This window comes from Betta splendens, chromosome 19 (genome assembly GCF_900634795.4).
Source record: "Betta splendens chromosome 19, fBetSpl5.4, whole genome shotgun sequence".
Classification (NCBI taxonomy): Eukaryota; Metazoa; Chordata; class Actinopteri; order Anabantiformes; family Osphronemidae; genus Betta; species Betta splendens.
Genome location: NC_040898.2, coordinates 5,764,093 through 5,785,542, shown reverse-complemented (window position 1 = coordinate 5,785,542; position 21,450 = coordinate 5,764,093). Strand labels below are relative to the sequence as shown.

Sequence of the window (21,450 nt, the reverse complement as noted above, 5' to 3'; positions counted from 1 at the left end):
TAAGCTGCAGGGCTAGCATCCGACTCAATATTTAAATTCACCAAGCTCTCCTCTCCCCACCTTCATCTGCTTTGCTATGCTCTGCTCAGTTCTCAACGTATTAGTCTTTATCACTTAGAATCTGCAAAACTCAATTTGTAAGATATTTCGAAAAACCATTAGTGGCCAAAAAGCTGTGCAAAAAAACATTACACAGACATTTACAAACTAGCTACTCAAAGCTATCCAGGTAAAGCTGCACTTGCAGATTTCTCCTTCCATATTCATCCACTTTATTATTAGTAAAGTGCAACTTGACTTAATGACTCCGCTATTTTATGAAAGGCTGTAAAGTCTAATGACCAGACTGAAACTCATTTCACATAATAGTCCAGAAAGCTTGACTGCACCCAGTGAATATGTCCAGCCCACGGTATCACTACTGACCCACATGTATGTCGGAACTCATTCTCTCTCCCGCATGCTTGAGTGCAGGTAAGGGAGCTGAACTGCTGCATGGGCAGTTTCAGACCACAAGGGTCAGCACAATTAACCCCCGCTAAGCTGAGACAGTGAGATATGAAAGAGTCTGTGTGTTCATCGTAATTACTGTCATTTAGTTAGAGGAATTGTACATTGGACATGTTCTTACATCTACAGTAAAACAGAACTATACAGTAAATATCAGTTATAAGGCTGCACTAAATTCACCAAGAGCAACAGGAAAGCTCACAAAGCAAAACTGTGTACTATATCTGATTGTTTCAATTGTTTTACAATAGCCCAGAAGCTAGGATTAGCCCTTTCTAATTAGGAACGTCCTATCTCAATTACTGCATAAGGGCTAAACAATTCACCTGAAGGCAATCCAAAGAACACAATGTGATGCATACAGAAAAAGACTCTACAAAAGAACGAGCAAAACAAAACGTAAGCTGTCTAAAACCTGGGGCTTTACAAGATATTGAGGTTTCCTAAAACTGAAGCAGAACCAACTTTGCTTAAAGGGATTCTAGTGTTTCTGTTTGTAATACTGATGTTGCTTGGTCTCTACTTGGTCTCCAAGTGACTACCAAGCCTGTTTGGGCATTGCTTGTAGTTAACACAACATCATCCAGCCATCCTTATACATTTAGATCACAAGGCAACCTACAGTATGAATCTTTTCAGCAAAAAAAGGCATTACAAGGGTCAGGGTTCAAGACTTAACACGCACACTGTACATACAAATGATATTTGCTCGCTGTGAGGTACAGTAGTGTGAGGCTCTTACCAGCAGGGGCATGGCCAGGTCAGCAAAATAAACAAAGGCGGCGCCAAGAGTGAAACCCACAGCGACGGGCACGAAGGCAAACGAGCCGTATTTCCCAGAATCCTCAGCCATGTCGATTGCTGGAGCGAGCAACGACCAGTAGGAAGCAGCCAACATTACCTGAGGAAGGCAAAACCACATTTTAATTATTTATCAAAATGACAATTCAAATGGGAGTTTGCATCTAGCATTTGCATTTTCCATTGTTTAACGTGTGTTTTCTCATATCATTTTGTACTGTAGCAGCTTCCTGATCAGTGGAGCAAATGCAAAGCGTCAATCAGTAGTCAGTCCTGTCAATCAAAAGCTGTGGAAGCGTATCGTTAGGTTGCAGTGAGCTCCTACAATCAGACGCAGCGCCCCGCCAGCACCGGGCTTAGTCAGCCTCGTCAGTCTGGTACAGCAACGCAGACGCTGATTGCTACTCATTTAGTTTAGCTAAAAATCAAATTCTGAAAGCTTGTGGATTAAAGTGAACGCTAAGAGTTGGTTTCTTCCTTGCATTGTGTCTGGCAGCAGGCAGATTCTCCTGTTATACTGTCCGTGTACATATATGATAACATTCTAAATATCCTAATCATTTTTTCCCATCCTTTATTATAGTATTATTATTATTATACTGTAACTACAGTCAGGCTGTACACATGGTCAGCAAACATGTTGTAGTAAGACTTAGAAATGTACAACTAATCACTAGTGAACTGTAAACCAGTTGAAAAGCAAACTGCTTCTATAGCTTCTCTCATGACTGTCATCACTACATAAACTTTGTGATAAAGCCTAATATAGCAGGTTTACAGTATCATAACATTATTTTAAATGATAACAACTTACATTTATATAACAATATATACAAAATGATGATTTGAGACAAGAAACACAAATAGCAAAAGAGAAGAAAGATACCTCTACGCTCAGCACTCCCCTTTTGGAACATTGATTGCTCTGTGTACAACAGAGGAGCAATCATTGGAAAAATGGAAGAAATACCAGCTCCATTCGACTAATTCTCCTACTAATGCCCATGCTGAGCGACACAGTCCCACGCAATGTGTTGAAATGATACCCAGGTTTGAAGATCAACCAATTAAAACATCAACTTTATCTCCAGTTAAATCTTAATGCTGTTCAAAGCCTAGTGCCGGACCTAATGAGGGCCACTGCGTTTAGGGGCCTAATTATGCGACTTATAGAAGAAGCAGCAGCTTGTTTAATAACTGCAAAGCTGGTTTCTATTCCAAACGGTTCCACTTCACTTAGCTTCCAATTATAGCAGGCAGTTGGATCCAAGCAAAATGGCTACTTAAACAAAGCAACTGGTTTCAAAATGATTAAGTCAACGTTGGTGCCTATGCTTAGTTATGCTTATTAATTTAGAAACTTTGAGACTTCAATTAGCTTCTAAGCTTTGCCTCATACCAAGCAGCACCCACAGCATGTCCTGACTCACCGAAAACACTCCAGGGGGGACTATTTTTAAGTTCCACGCCAGCTCACATTTACCTTCCATCATCATGTACTTCAGCCCAGTTGATTGAGGGTGAGGAGCTGCCTCTGCTATAATTAGCACAAATCCATAACTCAGATACGGGTCAGACGTTTGGCACACTGCTGTCACAGCCACCAGGCCTCTGGGATAGATCCAGTGTAATAGTTCACTTCATCTATGGCTTGATTTAGACTTGTGATTCATAGTAAAATTACTTGTGTGGATAAATAAGTATATTTGGACTTTCTGACTTGAGTGAGTGACGTTCTGTCTGGATGCAGGGTTCAAGTTTCTCTACAAATGCTGGTGAGGGAGAGCAGGTTAAAATCTGAATACTCAGCGAGGCTGTAAAAATGTGACATCACTTAAACTTATATCAATTTGACTGATCTGTGATTCCAGAGGGCAAGGGAGCAAGGAAATTTGATTTGTTAGCTCCTTGACAAGATCATCTTGATGGAACGAGTGTAGATACTGATAGAAGACCAGCTGAGTCAACGTGGAGAAGTACATCTTGTGCTTTTTTGCCCTGAGTCAGGAGAAAAAGTTCAGCACTTCATCTGAGTCTTTCATTCCACTATCTAAAAACTAAATTAGTTCTTTGCAAACTGTATGAAAACCCAAGGCCCATTACACCGGTACCACTCATTAAGTCTGAACCTAAAGGTCTCAAGGCTTGTAAAACACCTGGGTAATTCTGATTGCAGCCAAATACTAAGCCTTAGAAACTACATTCATGAGAAAATGGAGTGAATATGAATATGAAGCACCACCTTAGAAATATTTCTACCATTTTAATTTAGGGGAGAAAATAAGTAATTGCAATGACCGAGGCAAATATTTCAGAATCTGCCTGATGACTCAGTGGAAATTAAATATTTTTTTTATAAGGCTGGTCTAAACTGAAGCTTTAATGATTTGTGTTTATGTAATGCGAGAGTTCCAGAGGTGCTCTGTTATTGTTTAAATCAATAAATGAATCCAATTTAAGAACTGTATCACTTCTACTGCACTTGAGTAAATTTCCCCTGGTGTGATAGAATGATTGAATCTTTGTTCAAGTTACAATAAATAATGACAGACAGAAAACTTTTTACTGTGTGTATCCCTACTCTAAAACATTTTATTGGTTTTATCAAGCAATTTGCTATGTTTCTTTGTTGGCAGCATATTTAAAACTATTGAGAGTCACGCAGACATATGTCAGGATTGGCAAGAGTAACATGCGCTGATTGACTGTGATTGCAGATTGAAGGAGCCACTGCATCCTCGATGATTGATTGTTGGTCTGATTGCCAGTCAGGACAAACGTAGGCAACATAAATCACGTTCGATTTGAATTAATCTTCTGTAAGATAAACAGGAAGGCATATGTCACCGGTTTGGAGCTTAATTGTACTGCGCTCACAATAAAATGCTACTGTGGCTCTAGTTTTACTGGAGGGCAATTCAATAACAGCCCTGCTAAGATTGAGGGCTCCACATGAGCAGTTCGCACTGATATTAAAATCCAAGAGCCAGCCACTTAATTAGCTCCAAAACGGGTGATTTTACAAAGAGTGGTCTGAACCGAACATACAGGAAAGTTCTAATTACAAGCTCACTTCAGCAAACCTGTAGGTTGTTATTATTTATTAGTGGGTGGATGAATGGATACTTAATCTCATGCTAGTGTCAACCATTTTCTACAGCATCCCTGTAATTTTCTTAGTTCATTTGCAGCTTGTTTATGCATATATTGGACTGTTATCTCGCTCTGCGGGTGTTTATCCTCCAACTACTGCATGTTTCTGGGAGATTTCTGAATCTGCTTCTTTAATTTGGTGGCGTCCTATTTATTTGCATGTGTTTTCTTCAGCTGCAGTGCACTTAGCTCCCAAGGCCAATGTGATTTCACCTCCTCAATCAATTCCTCTTTACTCCCAACACGGCATGTGTCCCTGCCTTTTGCAGGAACTAATAACCTTCAGTGCCATCCACATTCCCCACTTCAGCTTGCTCTTCAACTAATACAGCATGACTTATTTTATTCCAACATCTATTGCTTTGTCACTATGTGTCACCCAGTGTTTCTTATTTGTGCACCAATATAACTGCATGTTGGCCAACACACACAGAAAACTACACTTCAAACATAATTATTATAAGAAGCCTAGTGAGGTTCACTGAACAGATCCCAATGCATTTCACCGCGTTATAGCAAATGCCTACCGACATATGGACTTGGCTCAGTGACTTGAGCAAAGTCAGCTGGGTTCAGCCTCTGAAGACCATGAATATCAAGGTAATTATTGTGAGTCAGTACACCAACCATCTAACAAAAACAACGCTGTCTCACCTGAGCCTGTCTACGAGCATAAACCAAGCCTTTAAATAAGAATTTCTTAAAAAAGTCATACACATATCACATGAAAATCAATTCACGTTGATTGGTTTCCACACACAATCAGTGTTGTATTGATCCGTTCAGAAATTTCATTCACAGTCCAACAACTCCATTATACCAGGTGCTCAAAGCTTTGACTCATAATGTTGTAATTTATAACAGACCGATGACAGAAAGTGTGTGTTCTGTAATTAGAAGCACTGCTTGTGTATTTGTGAAGATATAAACAGCTGTTGGGTAAACTGCAATGTAATTTAGGACACATACAGTATTGTTCTCCTCACAATGGCTTAATGGTAACTCGTTATCCCTCAGCCTTTTGGGATACAATACCAAACATCATGCAACGCCATGTACATTTCTCGTATGGCCTTACTACCAAGCACAGCGGCGTGGCAGGCAGAACTGTAGCAGCAATTGTCAGTAGCAATATCTGAAATCAGATTTCCTTCTAGACTAATGAAATCCTACAGGTACAACGTTTTCCCTGCCTTTCCACTCAAAAATAGAGTGAAAAACTGAAAAAAACAAAACATCATAGCACCAAAATACCTGAGAAGAACAAACTGTGCCACTGCAAACCTTAGGAGAAGGCAACTATACTTTTGAGGTACTGATCAAATAGAGCATTTGAAAAAAAGAAGAGTCAATAAAATCTAAGTGTAGAGTCAGAACAGTAGGTAGAATAAATCTACTTTAGCAGCTGACAGAGTTCAATCGATTCTGACAAACAGGCAGCATGACCCATCAGTATCGCTGTGTCAAATGTCTGTGTGATCGGTGGCAAACAGATCAAACAACTGCTCTTTCTCTGATATAACATTATTGTATTAGGGATGAACATTTCCTGTCTTCTGTCTCCAGAATCAGTGTCAGAGCGAGGCATTCGGGGAGCGAATAAAATGTAGGTCACCCGGGTTCCGACTCTAATTAGGTCAGTCTTGATTTGTAAATGAAGACATGTTGATGTTTCTTGACCAGTGGAGTTTCAGTTATATTTTATTTTTTAATTCAATTCTAATTCCCTGTCTGGGGGTCTATTTATGGCGGGACAGTGTAGGTCACCTCATGTTGCCACTGTTACAGTATTTACTGCATATACAGAATCATCCACAGGACTAGTAATTTTGAGAGTCCTACAGTCTTACAAACACATTCCTTCAGTATATTGTAGGAACAAGGTCATTCTACTTCATTACCTTAAAGCAGACGGAGCACTATGCCGGTACATGTATAGTGTTTCCATAGCTACACAACTGAGTGCGCACACAAACCGTGTTTTTCCACAAAAGTCACATAGGAGTACTCCCAGACCGGATGCATTTGCATACTAAGCATTCAGCTGATATCCATCAAACAGTGCTGCTGAATAATGAGGGTGCACGCGAGTGAAGAAGTCATTCATTTAACACAGAGGTCTCCAACTATTCACAAGTACAGTTTTAGTTGAAAGTGAATCGTACTGGGTAAGTGGAATTCAGTAGCACTTTCATAAATATAGACTCAAATGTGAGACTTAGGTGGGAAAAAGAAATTGTCGAGCTCGAAATCCAGTGCTGATAGCAATAGCAAATATATTCTACAGCCACGAAAGTGCTAATAGAACAACTAACTGTCACACAGGCATAAACTATCATAAACCAAAAAACAGCCATCAATCACTGGATCACAGAGGGTTCAGCTGCTGAACCACAGGCCAAAGGACAATCACCTTCTGCAGCAAGAGCCTCGTCTCTACAGCTCATGCACAGCGTGGCTCATAGAATATTGAACATTTTCAGGTGCAGTACTGCCAATCGAACAAGTTCCCCGCTGAGAGAAAGTCGAGATTCCTATTAGTCAAGAGACGCTCCGTCTGGTAAGGTTTTATTTTCTGTGGTTCGCAGTGAAAGTTCACTTCCTCCAACCTTAAGCTTGTCAGTTACCATCTAACATTTACACTTGGGAGTAAAAGGTGTTAACAGCAAAGCCAAAAGTTATTCTAGACGAACAAATAGAGAAGAACAATTCTACGCCGTTACTCTGCACTTCCCACAGCCCTTTGCTCTCGCTGGCAGGGATGTGATTTAGAGTTAAACACGCTGTTTGTGTCTCTGACTGCTAATGCAACTCTGTAACAGGTCTACAGCCTGGAGCTCCCCGCCATCCAAAGACAAATAAATGCCTATAATTGTTGTGATGAATGCAATCTCTCACAATGATTTTCACAATAATTGTGTGTGTGTATACAGTATGTATACAGTACGTACACATACACACAGAGCTACAGAGAGAGAAACACTTAAAACCAGAGAAAAATAAGATCCACACTTGCAACCTGCAAACACTCTAGACTAAATTTAGAAATATATATTTGGTAATAAAACCATTTACTTAAATGCATTATAAACAAGCTATAGATTTGTAAAACATTTATATTCTGCGTGTGTCCATATGTCCATAACTTTACTCTTTCTCTGTCTACCCCTCAGGCTGCCAGGGCCCGGTCACCTCACACATACAGTGAAGCGCCCCTGGCAGCACCATGGCATCAGAACTAATCCCATATGGACCGATGCTGCTTCTACAAGCTTATTTTCAACCTCTGTGCACTACACGCCCCACAATCACTGTTGAGCCTCGAGGAGGCATTGTGGGCAGGATGCTGTGAAATATAACACCCTTAAAAAAAAATCCCACATGGTATAATTACATAAAACGCTGCTTATTGGCAAATCCCTCTCCTTCACGCTGGCTTGCAGGGTTTTATGCATAACAAACAGCATTTGTTTTCTTTCTTACATTTTCTAAAATCTCGGTGTCATCCATATGGGTGGGCAGTCAACCAGCTGGAGCCAGGGAGTGACATGCATCCCAAGCGCTTCTGTTAGGACGGACTTTGTTCGCACTGAACACCTTAATAAATAAAAGGAGTAAAAGGAGCAGACATGATTCACCATCTATTTTAAACTGAGGTCGACCTTATTGCTTTTCTGCACCAACACATGCTTAAAGTCTTAACAGCGAAGGCTTTGCACATAATTCAGCCACTATATAGGCATAAATAAAGCAATTCTGTATTAGAAATATTTTCATTGTTGCATACCTTTATAAAGTTAAAATTCTATAATCTAAAAGTTATAATCTATAACCTAAAATCTTTAATCTGCCATTAGTTCATTTAGTCAGCATTCATGATAATTTCACTTACTGTAGATCTTTCATTTATTCTACTGGGGAAAGACAATAGTGTCATGTCTAAATTAAAACCAGTCTGTAACTAAAGGAAAATTTAGGGAGCTGAAACTACTACAGTCCTTTCAGGCTCCTAAAGATTCTCAGCTCCCACTCCATAAAAAATTGCCTAATACTTTTCGAGGGAAACATAAAACCACCTTAATTACATTTATTGGCAGCAGCTTCTCCCAAGCAGCACCAACAGTGACGAGCATTGGAAACTTTGGACCAATGAAACTTGGCGCTAGCTTTAGAAAAAGGTCTGCGAAATTTATGATGTGTCGTATGAACTGCGCCACGAATAGCAACACCAGCGCGCATCTCAGTGTTCTGAAGAAAGAAAGGAGAAAACAGAGGAACGGGGCTAAATGTTGCCCACCAACGTCATTTGGTTACGTCTGCTTTCTATGCGGCTTCCGAGAATAAACAGTGTTACAGTGTAAAATGTGCCAGGACATGTAGGGGGAGGAGGAAGAGCAAATCAAAGATTTACCCACAAGATGTGACTATGTGCCAGTATCACAGCTGAGAGACGCTGTTCTGGGACTGCGTGACGCGATTGCGCGCGGTGACAGACACTGAACTCGATTACGCGTGCGTTTGCACGGCAATGCGAAAACGTAGACACAGCAACAGTCTGAATCACATGAGATGCGGAAATCACTGCTCACGCAGGTCTTGGAAGGCTCACTCAGCCCTCCTCGCATGCAGAGCGAGAACCTGACCACGGCCGTGCAGCCAGGAAAGTTAGAACGTGCGGCACAGGTTGATGTCGTAATGTGTGAATCTGACAAAGCTAAAGCCTTCATTATCACACGGCATGAGCTGTACGGCATCAAATTTGAATTTACAATGAACACATTGAATATGTGCGTTGAATAACAAATAATAATCTGTTAATTCATGCAACTATTATATATGCATTTTATATATATGCAGTTTAAAGCTTGTGAAATTATTCAAGATTCAGTAAAACCAATGCACGCACAGGTATGAGGACAAATGTGTGGTGTGGCTCCCGTTCATGTATGAACGCTGGCAAACGCAGATGTTACATGGGTTCCTATGGGAAGTTCAGAACCTATTAACCGATTGAACAGAAAAGCAGTGATTGGAGCAGATTCTCTGCTGCAACCAAAGACAAAGACACAGTGACTTCTGACATTCTTCATCTGACCATAGCTGCTTGAAGTATTTAGTATTCATTCAGCCTGTAATTATTGAACTCCACTAATCAATGTCGGTGATGTCAGGCCATGGGTGCATCGTTGAATAGTTCATCTCTCTCCTTTACAATCTTCTCAATTTATCAAGTCAAAAACGTTATTGTTGTTATTTTACTTCAATCAGTGAAGTAAAGAAAACTTAATGACCTAATTCAGAATCTTAGACATTAAAACTATGTATACAGTACCTCTCTCTATTGTATATACTGTACAAAGTTTGACACAGCACCTAGTACTAAGACATGAAGCTCTTGTTTAAATCCCCAGTGAGACTAATAAAGCACCACCTGACTGGCTTTACTAATTACCAATACAAAAGCAAGTGAGACTATGCATAGCCATTTAGATTTATTAGGGTCAAAAGGAGGGGACTGGGGTTAATGGAGAGCACATACTGTAATGTGGGTTGTTTGAGTTCAGAGTTCTGTGTAAGGCAGACTGTGTTGTTGTTTTTTTAATAGAAAGTGTGTGTAAAGTAAGTATAAACACTCTTTTGTAATGAGCCATCCCCAAATTCCTTTCCTAACATGCTACAAAAGCTTAAACCCCACCTTCAGAAAACACACATAATGTTAAAACCATCAACTGGATTTTAGCTGCAAGACCACACATTTTGCGCAAAGGAAAACAGGAAATTGGAGGGTAGAGCTCTTGTGCATCAACATATTTATCATTTCTATTAACTGTGAGCATGAGATCATTACACTAGGCCTCTGGAAGGCCATCATGAAACAGATCTGCGATTGCAGCTTAGGTCCCGTTTCATTGTTAAACAAATCATTTATTGTCCACAATTTCACATTCATAAACCTCTGTTATAGGTAAAAAGCTGCTCGTGCTGTGAATTGTTAAACTGCATGTGTGAACACTGAGCTTTATAAGAATAAAAATGCTGGCGCAAATGGCATAAAAAAAGGAAAATATTATTTATTTCTCCCGAGTTGCTGTGTTAAGCTCCCTCCCTCTGCATCTGCCTCCGTTGTTTAAAATGTCTCCTACGATCTGTTCCACCTTTCACACCCCACCCGCAGCCAAAAAGCAATCCCAAAGCTGGTCAGGATGCTCCTCTCTAAAAACCGCATAAAAGGGTCAACCAATCTACTTCCTCCCTCTTTCCAGCTTCACTCAACCCACTCAGGTACTTTTTTTTTCCTCAGAAACCGACACGGCTGAGTAGTTGGGTTGATCCAATATAAAAGCCAAATTGAGCAGCGATCCTGCCATTTGGCACAGCCGGATCTCAGAGGGATGACATGAGTGAGTACAGCACTTTATGGCCCTGCTCGCTGCATTCAACAGTCACAAGACTGCACAAGATGGTTTCCACGAGTTGCACTCCTTCAATGTAGTACTCTACTTGTGTCTCATGAAAACTTGAAAAATGTCCCTGTTTACAGAAATGGAAAGAAGCTCGGCAGATGTTTGAGAGAAACTCTTATTTAAACTCTTATTTTGATGTGAATGTCATTTGGCGGTGAAAAGCTGTTAAGATTAGGCTCAAACGAGGCCTAAGTGAGATTAGACTAATCCTCCCTTAAAGAAGCGTGAAGCATCTCTTATGATCCATACAGTAATTAGCTGCATTACCTGACTTGTAGGGAGCTTCAATTATCAGCAGCCTCAAAATCTTTTCACACGGGCTCCAAAAAAGATTGTAGTTATCTCTGAAACGTCATGCATGCGTGAGCACGGGTGTTCCATGGAAATTATTACAATTTAGAAGCCATAAGTAATATTGAAAAGAGTATTAAAATTTTTCTTAAGGGAACAAATTGCCTCATAGTGTGTACCCAGACAGCTAATTAAGATGTTTTTTGGACCACTGTGACAAACACTCATCTTGGATATGAATGTCATGACATTCCATTATACAGTAAACCCATTATCTGGAGCTGAATGATAATAGAAAACCCATCGGTGCACATGTTGCCCTAAAACGGCTGTTTTTAGATAATAGAGGAAGGAAGTTCCATTAAAAAGGATGGTAATAGTACATACAATATGATGCATATCCCAAGATCGGAGAGTTGACAAAAAAGTGAATAGTGATGCACTGTATATTAAATGTTATATTTGATGATGTATTTATATTTGATCACTCTTTGGTGACAGACGTCTAAAATATGCATTTACACATCTAGATATTTAATTATGCATCACAGAAAAGTTTTAAATGTCTTCAAGCTGAAAGGTCCAAGAAGAGAAGGTAGACTTACACAGGTTAGAATGTCTGCAGGAGTCATTTCTAAATGTTAGCTGTTGCATATTTATCTTTGTAAAGATCACAGCTTGTAGTGATGTTCTGCATATGCATGCTTGTCAAATCAATTGCACAGAAGGGCTTTCTAAAGCGATGGCTCGAATCGCTAAAATGAATTGCCCTGTCTTAATAGGGGTATTTCACATGTCAGTGGCAGTTATATCTGATGCAGACTAGCTAGTCTGAGGGACAAACATATGAGCTGTGAAATGTGTCCCCCACAGGAAACAAAAAATGTAATTTTAAGAGTCAGAAACTGGAGTTAAGGGCATGTATTTCCTAGTGCAGCACAATACTTTCTTAGACATGATAAGGCCAAGCTCTCCTCCAGGGGACCACTTATCTCATACTTATATAAATGGATGTGGCATCTGGATATGGTAGACTTTGTCATTCCCTTGGAAAAACTCAGCCTGCCATATCTAAATGTCCAAAACTCATCATAACGTACCTTTCTCCTACTGTACAGGACCTGTCTGTTAGGAGGACGGTGTGTGTGTGAGGACGGTGTGTGTGTGTGTGTGTGTGTGTGTGTGTGTGTGTGTGTGTGTGTGTGTGTGTGTGTGTGTGTGTGTGTGTGTGTTCCAGTTTTATATATTACTCACCCCAGCTGCAAAGCCTAAACTTCCATCCAATATACGCTTCTGAAAAAAGAGAGACGAATCGTATATGTCCATTTCACTTAAATCAATGGCTCCAAACTCTGACAGTGCAACATCTTCCTCTATAAAACCACTTATTTTTTGGCCGTGTTGCAAAGGCAAAGCAAGAACGAAACATTGTGTTGTAACAATGGTCCGATGAAGTTCACTGACAGAACGCTGTGTTATACTGTACATTCACTGGCTACGGTACATTATTATGTGATTTTATTTCAAGTGATTTGCTATTTTGTCATATTATTTAAGTTGAAATGTGGCTGATATTCTATTGTATATTTATTATTAAAGTCATAGTAATATTTTATTCTATGCATCACCCCATTTTTTATTTTCAGACACAACTAGCTAATGCTGCGCAGCTATATACGCCATCTTGTTTTTCTGGGGCTGTGCAATTATTACCCAGACTGAGAGTTTGAGAGGCTAATACCTGTCTGCTGGAGAAGACAAACACCAGAGCAGCTCCGGCAGCAGTCAGACCCCAGGTGAACAGTGTTCCCAGCAGGGCCTGGGTAACGGGGCTGTAGCCTTCCAGCATTGTGGCCAACCTTGAAAAAACAACACACATCCCCTCAAACACATTTCCAGGAGGCACAGAATGAAAAGTGAAGAAATGGTAGTTAAGGTCAGCCCGGCGTGACGAAAACAACGTTGAAACACTAGATGCCAACTTGTCTTGATACACACTGCTTTATTAATGCTGCTGAGGCGATTCTCTTGGAAGTCAGCCACACGTCAAACTTTGGCCATTCACTTGTCTTAAAACCTGTCTTACGTATAATAATGTAATCCGACACACCCATTGTGTGTGTTCCCACAGACAGAAGAACGATCGAATCCTATTTGTGTAGAAGTGTAGAACATCCTGGACCGTTTTATTTGTACATGCAGTCTAACCTGTTGGGGTTGGCCCATTCTTAAAACAGCGTTAAACATGCAACCTAATCATGTTTCATTTCAAATTAGAGGGCAGCACGATTGAATTCTAACTTATTATCACTCTCAATGTGTATAAATAAACTTTACCAAGATATTTTTCTTAATTGAGTTTATGTTTATTTACTATATGGGTTTATTTTACCAAGTGTTATACTACAGCATCAGTGTATCAAACAGATCTATACGCTACTACATGATGATACAGCTTTAACTAACATCTTCATATTACAGAATAGATTGTAGGTTCATCAACTTGTGTCAAAGTAAGACACATGCACAGACACATACAGTGGCTTCCTTGGCACTATAATGTTCAATATAGGTCGTCATGGTTTACCTGTAACACAAACACAATGGCACCGTGCGTACCGTTCACAGGTAAGTGACGTGTCTAACCTTTAACGTGTAACGAGAGTCCACCGGCTAACGTTTAAAGCTTGCTCGCTTTACATAATAAAACCCAGCTGTTAAATTCCGTTAAACGCTGACTACGACATCAGGAAACAGCGTGCATTGGTTCGGCTATATTTAATCTTAGCACAACCTTCTAGTGAGGGGTAAAGTTTGACTTTACTTTCGGATTTACTCACCTCTTCCAGTGCCACTTCCACTCCCCTGTATTTACTTCCTACTTCCCGGTACACGTGTGTATGACAGACCAAGCCCCGCCTCTCCTTGCACCTCATTGGTCCAACACTTTGACAGCAGCAGCAACAGGAGCTGCAGTTGGCTCCGTACTTTTGAGGCTTCAGGACGTAGTAAAGCAAATTTATGTGTGCGAATTTATGTATTGTTTTTATTATTTTATTATTATTTATTATTTTTTGCTTTTAAAAATAATAATTCATGTGTAATTAAATCCAAGTCAAGTATAAAGTAAAACATACTGCAAGTATAAAAGTTTTTCTACTGATGCCCTACTTGTTCACTTGAATGTATGAATTCTAAAAGAAATATATACTTTTTTTGTTAAAGTACTATTTATATTTCTTGCAAATAGAAATTATTTCCAAACACGGGTTCGTGTGAGGTACCGCCACATTCAATGACTCAGCACATTCCTGACATCCCCATCCCTACCTGCAGGGTCGTGCTCAGCTTGGCTACTTGTCTCTGGTGATCATGCTGCATATTTGTGTGCATGTTTGTAGTGTGACATAATAGCAGAAATCCCTGACCGTTAGGTAATGCAACTGCATTTAACAAAACCCAGATGCTGCACTGCCGAGTCTTGTCTCCCAAAAATAGTTTATATTTCTGGGAAATGACCTGACAAACCGGAAACAATAGTAAGATAAGATATTGAGTTTCCAGATTTTTCATATTTGCAACATGCCATTTCATTTATAACATTACAGCTGTCTGACTGGTGAAGTAAAAATCTTCTCCTGTGACCAAATAGTGGTGACGTAAAATACCGGTAAGTGAAGCAAAAGGAAAAATGCTTCACCTCAGGATATACAATTACAGCACAACAAAAGTTTAGTTTTTATTTCCCAGAAACAGTGAAGGTGCCAGCGCGTCTGTCTGAATGCGAGGTCGTCGGACGAACGCGCTCAGTGCTGTGCGGTGCTTTCATGGCGCCTCTTGTTGACGTTGTTGTGTGAGGTATGACTCTCTGGAGGGAAAGAAAGCCGCGACCTGATTAGGAGTTTAGCCTGCAAAGGCATTTTTCCAGTTAATTGGAACCAGGCAAAGTCAAGTGATGTTGTGTCTCGAGAAACCTCACAGGAAATCCGTGGCATGTGGTGAATGAACTTCAAGATAGGGTGTTAAATAAGATAGAAATCACAGGATCAGAGGTGGAATGAAAACGAGAATTGTTTGTTTTCAGTCGTCTTTATTTGCAGTGTTGGTGGCGACTGGTGGAACACATTAGGGGTCTGTCGGGGGGGCGTTGCCGGGGTATGCCAGCTATGCGTATCAGAGCCACAACAGGACAGAGGTCACTGGCCAGCCAGCATCTACGATCGTCACTGTTCTCCTTCCCATCATTTGTTCTTTACTTTTTGTCTTTGCCCTCCTCGATTTGTAAAAGATTGATAAAATAGGGCAAAAGTTCAAAAACTTCGTCCCATGTCAAATGTCAAAAAATGAAATCCCAAAGGAAATGATCTCCCCCCCCAATCTGTTAAGTAGCACTGGAGGCAGTGAAGGAAGCCCGGGAACAGAGCGAAAATGAATGAGGGGAGTGTGCGAAAGGGGGGAGTAAACAGAAGAAGAAAGAGTGGAGAAAAATGTTCTAAAAACACAGGTTTAGCAGCAGATGGGAACTAGCCGTGGAAACGGGATCGCGGCACAAGGACCAGGGGAGCGCCGAGGGGGAGTGTGAGTCAAGCTGGAGTTTATCACTGCGTGGAGAGTGATGAACAGGAGGGGGGGTGGTAGAGGAAAGAGGGAGGGTGGCTCATCACAGATATAAGAGAACTCCCAGGAAGAAGGAGCACTCAGGGCAGCGTCCGAGCTGCCGGTGGCCCCCGCTCGCACTGTTTACGCTACTGGAGTTTGTGTATGTTGGACCCTGCACACGGATCCACACTGAAGGGAGCAGTCGCCACCAGGGAGCCTCCAACGCCGACTTTCTCCCCCGCCGACGGTACCAGGATGGCCGTAACGGCTGGATGGAGCTGCTGAAGCCCGTCTGCTCCTAAAATCGAGACCATCCACCGGTTTCGCGGGTTCCTTCGTTCGAGCGGTTCACGCCTGCGACTGCTCCGGGTCAGAAGGTGACCCCGGTCATCGCCGGGCGCTGAGGTCAGAATGGCCGCCTTTGTGTTGTCGGACGTGGATTACAACCACAGTTACCTGGATGAGCACTTTTACTTCGAGAGCCCTTCTGAGGGCTACGGCGTCGCCATGGTGATCCTCTACCTGCTGGTTTGCGTGGTGGGACTGGCCGGGAACGCCTTGGTCATCGTCGCCATTTTGAAACTGGACCGGATGTCGTCCTCGACCACCGTGTACATATTCAACCTGGCTCTGGCCGACGGGCTCTTCATGGCGGGCCTCCCCTTCATCGCCAGCCAGAACCTCCAGAACTACTGGATGTTCGGCGACGCCGCCTGCAAAGCGGTGATGGTGCTGGACGGCATCAACCAGTTCACCAGCGCCTTCTGCCTGACGGCCATGAGCGCGGACCGCTACGCGGCGCTGGCCGACCCGCCGCGCTTCGCCGGCTGGCGCACACCGCGCCGCGCCAAGCTGGTGTCGGCGCTGCTGTGGCTGCTCTCGCTGCTCACCATCCTGCCCATGGCGCTGCACTTCTCGGCCGAGCGGGGCCAGTGCGTGCCGACGTTCGCCTCCGACGCCTGGTGGCTCGGCGTGCTCACCTACACCTTCGCCGCGGGCTTCGCGGCGCCGTTCGCGGTGATGACGGCCGCCTACGCCGCGCTGCTGCTCGCGCTGCGGCGCCAGCGGCGCCGGGCGCCGGCGCCAGCCCGGGGGGCCCAGCGGCTGGAGCGGCAGGTCACCCGGATGGTGGTGGCGGTGGTGGCGGTGTTCGGCGCGTGCTGGCTGCCGTTCTACACCTTCAACTTCTGGAGCCTGCACCAGGACGGCCTGTTCCTGACCTTCGCCAGGGCCTTCGAGGTCGTGGTGCTGCTGTCGTACTCGTGGAGCTGCGCCAACCCCATCCTCTACGCCTGTCTCTCCGACACCTTCCGGAGGCACTTCCGCACGCTGCTCTGCTGCGCCGAGAAGTCAGCTCCCAGCATGCTTTGCGACACTGAACAGTATGACTTAAATGAGGGAGGTATGCTGGATGTTACGGTTCTAGCATGAAGAGCAGAACATGTATCGCTAGTGTAGCCATTGAACTAAACTGCTTAATTCTTGGAATTATTGCCTTCCAGGAATAAAAGTGTATCTTATTCTGCTTTAATCAGTCCTGTGGAAATATCATCGCTTGTCAGTCATTTCCACTTTCCTATTTTCCACAAATATTGTGTTGTGCCGCCGGCTCCATCTCACACCTCTGTTATTGTTTGTCTTCCAATAACTCGGGCCTCTCCGTCGACCTGCGCTCCTTGCGTTTTCTTGTTATTCAGCTTTTCACCACAAGTAATGAAGCGAGGCAACGCGCGTCGATGGGTGGAGGGTAAACAGAATCTCCAGGGGCCCGTGCCTTCGGCTGATCGCGAGCAACAAAACAAGCGCGCCCCTCGACTCCCACAGCTGGATTATGTGTTTGGCTTGAAGTGCACAAAAGTGTCAGATGTGTGTGTTTATGCCCGAGTGGCTGCGTGTGTGTGTGTGTGTGTGTGTGTGTGTGTGTGTGTGTGTGTGTGTGTGTGTGTGTGTGTGTGTGTGTGTGTGTGTGTGTGTGTGTGTGTGTGTGTGTGTGCGCACGTGTACATAGCTTACTGTCGTATTCTGATGTCTTTCTAAGAGGATTTCCATAATATGCTTTCAAGGAACGGAGCACTATCACCTCCTGTAAAAACTATTTACTTCATCTAGGTGAAATAATACCAGCACTTATCTTTGTTGTGATGCACGTCAACATTCTAAATCGCTCTAAAACCAATACTGGCACTACACATCATCGGATGTGACATATTTAAAAAACTAGTTTTAGCTACTGTAGATGAATATATATTTATACATAAGTATTTTTAAAGGTCCTACAGAGTGTAATCCAGGATCCAATAATTAATAAGTAGGAAACACACATCTATCTAAAGTGATCCGTCTAAGCAGATGTTGGCTATCAATCATATAAATATGCATAAATGATGTCTGTGACAATCTGCAATCTGTTCATTCTGCTGAGAGAGAAATAAAGTGCCTCATTTTTGAAAACGGTGTCAGTGTCATACAGGTAAAACACACAAACACACGGAGGCTGAGGATCAGATACACATGTACAACACATGACTGTTAATATTTGCCCAGATATATGTTCTATCTATCTATTAATTACTATAACTATATATGGTAGTGTCTAAGTTCAAGACACTTATAATAAATGAAAACAATTCAGTAATATAAAATATGCTGTTTAATAAAATGAAGCCGCGCTTCATTTAATGTTATACTGTACGCTATGAAAATGGTTGATTAAAAGAATAGATAAAGGTTAAAGATGCTAAATGACCCATTTTCACAATGATTAGGTGAAAAAAAACATCTAAAGAGCGTGGGATAAATTAGTACTAGTACTTCACAGAGGCCTTGAATGCATCACCTTCGCTTTTAATAGAATTCAGCCTTAACTAGCTCTCATGTACCAATTCAATATGACAATATCCCCTTGGAAGGACACGATTTTCTGCTTACTATCAGGACAGAGGCTTCTTCTGATGATCAAGCTGAGTGTCTCCTTGACCGTCTGCTCCGACACGCTCACCAGAAGGCATCCTGTGAACTGGAAAGACTCTGTAAAGGTCAAGCCTACAAACTGAGAGCTTCCTGTGGCTGCCGGATTAAAAGAAAACCAGGCTAATAAATCTAATGCAAGGAAAGCAACTCCCGGCTTAATATGTACACGAGTTCTCAACAGGTATTGTAAATTTTAATTAAATTAAACCTTGTTAGCCATAAGTTTGTGTAGTTTTTGTTATGCTTTGGGTTCATTTCAATTAAAGACCTCTTCAAATGAAACCACTTAACAACATGTGTCCTCAATTAGTCCGAGGAATGAGCAAATGAAGTGTAAAACGCTGCCTCAAGGTGAATAAAGTCCCAATAAAAGCTGGTTGATGTCATCATTTCTAATGAGCAAGGAATAAAACCATGTGCAGCTTTCTGTGAGAAGGTCACCGCGTCCTTGGCTGCGTTATTAGCCCCGGAACACCGAGGCGGTGACGTGTCCCAGTTTGAGGCTGTAGCTCAGCAGCCGCTGGATGCCTGGTGACCGGATTCAACTGTTTAGCTGCAGTTTGCACAGATCACAGCGAAGGTTACGTCTCAGGCGCGTCTGTTTTCACTGTCAGTCTGCCGTCTACCTGAAATATATAAAAGAAAGCTATTCCCACGTAAATGAGGCATCTCAGGTTATTAGATAGAACATTCAGCTCAATGAATGCAGTGTTTTTCTAAAGCAGTTTGTGAAGTATTGGAGGTTTGGAGAATCAAGCCTCCAAATCACTAAAGTAAATACAACAGGTGAAAGTTGAGCTGCATAAAGAAGTTCACTTCCTGTCTCCGACTTTCTCCACACAGGGACCCGTGCAGAGCAGCACAGCCTCTCCCCCTTGAGGACTGTTGTAGGAACTATTCAGGGCCGAGGGGTCGGCAGATACGGCCCAGCGGCTCAACCCCCCCCACGCGTTGTTTGCTTCCTGAGCGTTGACCTTCGTTCACAAACACGCCGCTTCTTTCACATTCAAAGCCTGCCGGTCCCAGTTAAAGCCTTCATTCTTCTCATCGGACGTCTCTACTCGGACTGGTCCCATCTTCGCCCCCCCCCACGTGTAATTAAGACCAGATGCAAACTGCCTGAGAGGTTTGTCAGTAAAGGATATTGATGGCACCCGGGGGAGCGTGCTGTGCGTGAATGTGAATATTTGCCCGTGAAATGATTAGAGGGGCAGATCAATAAAGGTCGGCCGGGCAATTGACACAGTCCCCGGCCGTCGTGCTTTTTTCATTTCCTTCGCGTGCCTCTGTTTCGATTTACTCCTCCTCCTCCATTCCACACATTCTCTCCCCTCATCAGGCAACAACGTATTTATCTTTTTACGATGCCTGATCCCTTTTTGGGTTTGCAACAGGACTGCGTGGAGCAAAATAAAAACAAGATCCTGCTGAGTCAGCGCCCCCCGTGGTGCGGAGAGGCCGTAAACACAAACCAGTACGAGCTCAGTCTGAAAAATACCTGTTCTACAAGATCACAGCGCTCATTATGAATTGTGTATAGATTCAATATGCACATTCATTCACTTTACATCAAGCATTTCTGCACTTTTAGGAATATATGAAATGAGAAAATCAAAAAGCGCAAGCGTATTTGATGGTGGTGAATTTACAACTAAATGAAAAAAAACTCTATTTTCAGACTTTTTTTACAATACACAGTGTTGCCACAGCTAAATATTTAATAAACCGAAGAAGTTGGACATGACACGAGGGTTTTAAAGGAGATTTTCACATTTGTTTCACAAACTGAACGATGCCTCGGCTCCTTTCAAGCGCAAAAATAACTGCTGGGCTTTTTATGGAGCCAGAAGCTGCGCGGCTGTCGAAATATTTATCACAACGACTGAATCAATGTTTCAACAAGGTGATTCGGGTTAAGAGGATTTTCGTCTCAGCGTTTTTCCGTTTTACTGCACGTACTATATGATTAAGCTCATTCACCCACTCGTTCAAGGACGCCCGCGTAAACGCAGCACAGTCGACCCTCTCTGTGGGTGTTTTTGTTTTCTCTTTTTTTATAATCTCGTATTTCCCACTACATTTGTTGTCAGAAACGTATCAAACCATCCGTCTTACTGTACTTTCCTCAGAGAACCCTCGTCATCTGGATTCCCATTGGAAAATGTCCCAGGATCATAGAAGGGGCAGCGTATGGAAGCAGCTGAGATTTGTCAATCAGCTGTTTTTAGAGGCTATAAAGATGCAACGAGGTCTAAGTCTCACAATGGTAATATATGTGTGTATATATAGACTGATCTCTACTATTCCCACTGATAATGATACATTTATACAGCAAACATCAAACACAGGTTGAAAGCATCAGAAGGCGAAGGAACGTAACTCTGTGGAGGTTGAGAAACACAACTACTGTAGCACAGGGCAGAAGATGCACAGCTCATCAAAGAAACATGAAGACATGAGGATGAGGACCTTAAAAGTGGATCACGCCAGTGCTCTTTTAGGCTCATCAGGGAAGTTGGTTCCTTCCGCAAGCGGGTACATCCTGACTTCAGATCCCACTCTCCTGAAGATCTAAGAGCCCTGCTGGGTTTAGATTCCCACAGGAGCTCATAAACTTTGGCCTCACAGCACGGGAGGTTTACGGGACCGGTGTAAAGATTTA

The 21,450-nt window shown here is 42.5% G+C and overlaps 2 protein-coding genes across 5 annotated transcripts in view; one reads left to right on the top strand and one right to left on the bottom strand.

Annotated features, from left to right (window-relative positions):
• LOC114845439 (zinc transporter ZIP11-like) overlaps positions 1-14,172 on the bottom strand; it is a 51,177-nt gene extending 37,005 nt beyond the window's left edge. For 2 of the 4 annotated variants that reach the window (XM_029133440.3, XM_029133443.3), the window contains exons 1-4: positions 14,060-14,172; positions 12,961-13,078; positions 12,474-12,512; positions 1,253-1,411 (exon numbers count right to left, since the gene is read on the bottom strand). In XM_029133440.3, coding sequence (XP_028989273.1) covers positions 1,253-1,411; positions 12,474-12,512; positions 12,961-13,068 — 306 coding nt within the window. In that variant the 5' untranslated portion in view covers positions 13,069-13,078; positions 14,060-14,172. The other 2 variants (XM_029133442.3, XM_029133441.3) reach the window with 2 other exon arrangements.
• Positions 14,173-15,728: 1,556 nt separating this feature from the next.
• On the top strand, positions 15,729-18,269 carry LOC114846613 (somatostatin receptor type 5). The gene has a single exon (XM_029135647.2). It carries the CDS (start codon positions 16,230-16,232, stop codon positions 17,247-17,249), a length of 1,020 nt encoding a protein of 339 aa, XP_028991480.1. The 5' UTR covers positions 15,729-16,229; the 3' UTR covers positions 17,250-18,269.
• The last annotated feature ends 3,181 nt before the right edge of the window (positions 18,270-21,450 follow it).

Excerpts from the sequence above, each read along its gene's own strand:
- LOC114846613 (XM_029135647.2), top strand. The coding sequence starts at position 16,230 with ATGGCCGCCTTTGTGTTGTCGGACGTGGATTACAACCACAGTTACCTG.